This window comes from Sesamum indicum, linkage group LG5 (genome assembly GCF_000512975.1).
Source record: "Sesamum indicum cultivar Zhongzhi No. 13 linkage group LG5, S_indicum_v1.0, whole genome shotgun sequence".
NCBI classification, from domain to species: domain Eukaryota; kingdom Viridiplantae; phylum Streptophyta; class Magnoliopsida; order Lamiales; family Pedaliaceae; genus Sesamum; species Sesamum indicum.
The window spans coordinates 17059363-17065083 of NC_026149.1; the positions used below are offsets into that span (position 1 = coordinate 17059363).

Here is a 5721-nt window from a genome sequence, read left to right on the forward strand (position 1 = left end):
GGGTATAGTTTTAATTACAACTATCACTTCATGGGATGTGTATAGCTGTAATTTTGCAAAATACAAGGGGTGTTTGTGTAAGTTTTGTTTTTGAATACGGGTATAATTGTAATTACAGCTATCATTTCATGGGATGTGTATAGCTGTAACTTTGTAAAATACAAGGGGTGTTTGTGTAAGTTTTGTTTTTGAATACGGGTATAGTTGTAATTACAACTATCATTTCATGGGATGTGTATAGCTGTAATTTTGTAAAATACAAGAGGTGGTTGTGTAAGTTTTATTTTTGAATACGGGTATAGTTGTAATTACAACTATCACTTCATGGGATGTGTATAGCTGTAATTTTGTAAAATACAAGGGGCGTTTGTGTAAGTTTTATTTTTGAGTACGGGTATAATTGTAATTACAACTATTACTTCATGGGATGTGTATAGCTGTAACTTTGTAAAATACAAGGGGAGTTTGTGTAAGTTTTGTTTTTGAATAGGGGTATAGCTGTAATTACAACTATTATCTCATGAGGTGTATATAGCTGTAATTTTACAAAATACAGGGCGTATTTTGACAATTTCAGTCCATTTTTAGGGGGAAAAGAGCATGTGTTAGGAACATGACTTTACTATTAGGGCTTTTTGGCTATATAGGACCCAAATTGTCACACTCTTAAGTTATTGGACGAAAATTATAATTTTTTATTAAATAATTCATATTTTTTGCTAAAAAATTATTTTTTACTCTTCATAGAAAAAATAAATTAATAATATTTATAATTGAACAATTAGAGGCTTAAAAGTATAAATGCCCCCAACATGGAATTTGAGAAAAGTTGTGCCAGAAAGATAGACTATAAAAATATTATATTTTAATTAAAAATTCACCTATTTGTTACTCCTAGAAAAATAAATGAATTAAGTTCGTACTTCAAAAAATTAGAGCCACCAAAAATATAATTTTCAAGCAGCACAGATAAACATACCTCCAGTGTACTGGGACCAGTGCTGAACAAATAAATTAAAAAAATTATATTTTTTGCTGAAAATTCCACTATTTTTACTCCTCTTGAAGAAAATAAATTAATAACATATTTTAATTAAAAATTAGAGCTTAAAAAATAGTTTTTCAAGTCAAGGGGTTCGGCAAAAGTAGTGGTGAACAAGTGGATTGTAAAAATATTTTTTAAAAAACTTCAACTATTTTTTACTCTTCTTAGGAAAAATAAATAAATAAAGTTCATAATTCAAATTATTATAACAACAAAAATATAATTTTCAAGCACTAGAAATCAACATGTCCCCCAGCATATGGTGTACTGAGGCCAGTGCTGAATAAATTAATCAAAAAAAATAAAAAAAAATTCTATTTTCATTTTATAACTTAGGCAGTGACAATTTTGGTTCTGCACGAGTTGATTTTGGTTTATTTATTTTTTTATTATTAAAAAAATTATATTAATATAATTTATTAAAATACTATAATATTAATATGTCGAGTCGTGATTTGACTAAAAAAATAATCTTTTTTAAACGAAAAAGGCCAAGTCACAATCTTAAATCACGACTTGGCTCATTTTATTTTTTTTTAAATTTATTTAATTAAATTTTGTATAAATTAATTATATAAAATTAATTTTTAATAACATATTAAAGTTCAAAAAATCATAATATTAAAATTATATTAATTTAAAAAATTACAATTAAGCGTACAAATGTAATAGTGTATATTTTTTTGTACAATTGTAAAAAATACAATGAAGTATACAATTACAAATGTCAAAAATATCCAGTCTTAATTTTGGTTTGAATGCGACCAGTGATGGGTCATTCAGATGCTGCAGTCGTGTAATTTGTGCTATAAACACAATGAAAATTTCGAATCTCATAAAGACGGGTAGGTTTAATTTTAAATGCAAGTATCTAGTCGTGTATAAATATGTCATGCACGACTTGCTTCAGACAGCTAAAGCAACAACAATTCATTCACGTCCTTGCCATTTCAAATATAGTGCGAAAATTTGTTTTGTTACTTACTAATTATGTCTACTTTATCTTTTCACGTTGAAATTTTTGTGTATTTTGGTGGTGAATTATCGAGCGATGGATGGTCTGTTACATATGATCAGACGCCCATTGCGGCGATGAGGATCCCTCGTTCGAAAGCTGGCAGCGCAACTTATCGAGCGATGAATAGTTTGAATATCAGATCAGAAAATTCAATCGCATTATGGAAGAGATAAAGAGGCAGAAACTATCCGCGTTTGAGTATTTAGACAGGATCAATAAGAAAAAACGGACAGCATCTCATGATGGTGGATGGCGATGCGGAATTCTGACGACAAATATGTCAGAATGCATAAATAGAGTATTGAAAGGGGCTCGCTGCCTACCATTGACAGCAATTGCTGAGATGACGTTTCAGCGAAGTGTCTATTGTTTTCGTGAGAGGTTAGAGAGAAGTAGTGTAATGTTGGCCAACAACCAATTGTGGATAGATTTTGCACATAAGATGTTCACACATTCGCATCAAAATTCTATTGAGCATACCGTCACCAAATACCATCAGTTCCAACAGTCCGCTTCGGTTGTTACATGACGTTACAATGGACATGGAGTCAATACCCATGTTGTCAAAATTGCCAACCGAGAATGTTCTTGCGGTAAGTGGACACAATTTGATATTCCTTGCACTCACGCTTAAAAGATATGCGCTTAATATATGATTAATGTTGCATCAATGTTGAAGGATTATTACGATATAAAGGCTTATAAGAATACATATTCCAAGTCATTTGAACCTCTGCATTTCGAAAATTATTGAGATGTACCGGAATTTGAGTTGGTCCACGACACTAGTATTCGCATCTCTTCGTGCTCTGGTCGAAATCAAACATCACGTATTCACAACGAAATGGACTGGGCACAAACGCGTGCAAGGCAACAAGCCCAACAAAGAAATTCTTCTACACAATCAGATGTGCCAGTACTGGGGTTGCCAAGAATATTTGTATACTTCATTGTATTTTTTACATTTGTACAAAAATATATACTCTATTGCATTTGTACACTTAATTATAATTTTTTAAATTAATACAATTTTAAATTTATGATTTTTTGGACTTTAAGAAGTTGTTAAAAATTAATTTATACAAAATTTAATTAAATAAAAAAAAAGAAGAAAATTGGCCAAGTCGGGATCTCAAATCACAAACCAATAGATCGCGACTTGGCCTGTTTGCTTTAAAAAATTGTTTTTTTTATAGAATCACGACTCGACATATTAATATTATAGTATTTTAATAAATTATATTAATATAATTTGTTAATATAAATTAATAAATAACCCAGTTGACTTTCATAATTTAATCATCTAACTTTAAAATTTTGATAATGTTAATTCTTTTTTGTTGAAAAAATACATGTGCAGACATATGATTTTTAAAATTGGGGCTTTCCTACTAGATTGGTTCAAAATTGTCAAATTGTCAAAATTATAAGACTAAATTACGAAAATTAATTAACAGAGAACCAAAATTGCCACTCTTGTTAAGTTATAGGACGAAAATTTCAATTTTCTCTATTTATAATTAATAAGCATTAATGATAGTAATATAACTTTTAGCTCTGTCCGATATATGATGATTTTTACAAACTTAATGGTCAGTGTTAATAATTAGCGATTATAGGAGTTATCAGAAGAACTTTGTGGGTATATGTATTTGACTATTGCCACCATACGTACATGTATCAATAATTACTAGAGTAAATTATGGCGATTTCTTTTAAAATTTGGTATAATTATGAATTTCTCTTTATTATGTGAAAAATTATCAATACCTGATTTTAACTGTCGTTTAATAATTAGCCCTATCTGTTAGATTTTCATTCATTTTTTTGGTAGTAAACTGACCAAAATACCTTTTGGATTAAAAATTATAATTTTATTTTATGGACTAAGTGGATAATTATAATTTTTAAAAAAATTTCATCCACCTGTTTGATTTTATAAAATTCTAATTTTTTAGAAAAAATAATGACAATTCATACATCCATCCAATGATTACATAATTTAATCAAACATCAGGGAGGTATTTATAATTTTTCAAACAATAAGGAGATATTCGTATTTATGCCAAATCTTAAGAGAGATAGTTGTAATTAGTATAACTACTAATAGTAAGAACTTATACGACAATTTATTACACTGTATTTATTTAAAATATTTTGCGACATATTTAACAACGAATAATTTCATTAATTTTAAGTTTTTTCGTTAAATGTAAATTTCATTAAGTAAAAGGAGTACGGATGTACAATATAACATGTTTCAATGCTAGGGATCCTCGACAGGCCAAAGGATCAGCTATAAACGATAAAGTACACATGAGCTAATAGAATAAGGTAAGTCAGCACTAAGTATCATTTCTCGCACATCCCCTATAATGATAGCAACAAGGCTTGAAGCATCATGCTCCACTCTGTCAAACCGACAAAGGTTGCGTTCGCACCAAATATGATAAACAGCTGCAGCCAAAAGGGTGCGGTAGGACCCAGAAATGAAATCCTTGCTCTTCCATTTCGTTGTTGCCCACAAAACATCCATTGGTCAATCACGGTTAGGCCAGTAAAACCTAAGGGTCTGTCGGATCACCCTTAAGCACCTCCGAGAATATCTACAATGGAAAAACATGTGTGTATGTGTTTTCATTATGTCATCATCACATAAGATACAGGAACTGCCCAGATGAGAGAGCCAAGGTTTGTCCAAGATAGAGAGTTTCTCGAGTATAGCCAACCAAAGGACAAACGCATGCCTGGGAGTCCAAAAGGGACCCAAAAGTGGTGAAAACTAACCTACTTTTCTTTCTAGTGTTATAAGTCCCATATATCCGACATGTTGATATTTTTCTATTTTATGTGAGTGTTAGTCTCGCTCACTTTTTACGTGAATTATTATAATTTATTTAGTATTTTGAATCATACATATTAAGGTATTGGTTGAATTAATGTATCATTCAATTTATCAAAATGTTAATGTCATCATATTGTATGTAATTACCACTTTAAAAAATCACTTAATTCAAAGAGATTTGTTTTGGGAAAAAAAATATTTAATCCAACCACTATAAAAAAATGACTCAATAGCTACGAAAAATTTTGATACTAAAATTAGGGTCGAGCTATTTAATTAGTAAAATTCTCATTGCTAATCACCATTATTCAAGATATATTTTTAAATAATTTGTTAGCAAGTTGCAGGAGAGGGAGAGAGAGAGAGAGAGAGAGAGAGAGAGAGAGAGAGAGAGAGAGAGAGAGAGAGAAAGAGAGAGAGAGAGAGAGAGCAAATGTTGATGAAACCCTAGAAGAAAACAAAATACATTCTCAAAGATCATAACTATTCCAACATATTTAGAACTGATTCAACTCAAACTTGGAAAAACAACGTTCATGCAGCTGTCTCCTTCAACTTGGCCTCCACTTTCATCCATCAGCCATTTCTCAAGAAACAACAATGGAGGAATGCTGTCCATTTTCATCCTCTCACCATGCTCAAAACCCCCCTTAAGTTCTTGATCAGTGCTGAATCTACTAATCCCATTTTCACTGAACTCAGTTGGGAATTCCCCGTTTTCACGGTTGGATGATTTCATCCATGTCTCCAGGAGTCTTGATATGTTTTCTGCACTGGACGCATATGATGACGACGATGAAGAAGGGTTTTGCT

At 30.8% G+C, this 5721-nt stretch overlaps 1 protein-coding gene across 1 annotated transcript in view; it reads right to left on the reverse strand.

Moving 5' to 3' along the window:
* Positions 5344–5721, reverse strand: part of LOC105162826 (myb-related protein 306-like) — a gene marked incomplete in the record, with an annotated part of 1397 nt that continues 1019 nt past the window's right edge. The window contains 1 exon segment of the mRNA XM_011080958.2: positions 5344–5721. Within this exon segment, the coding sequence (XP_011079260.1) occupies positions 5417–5721 (305 nt within the window).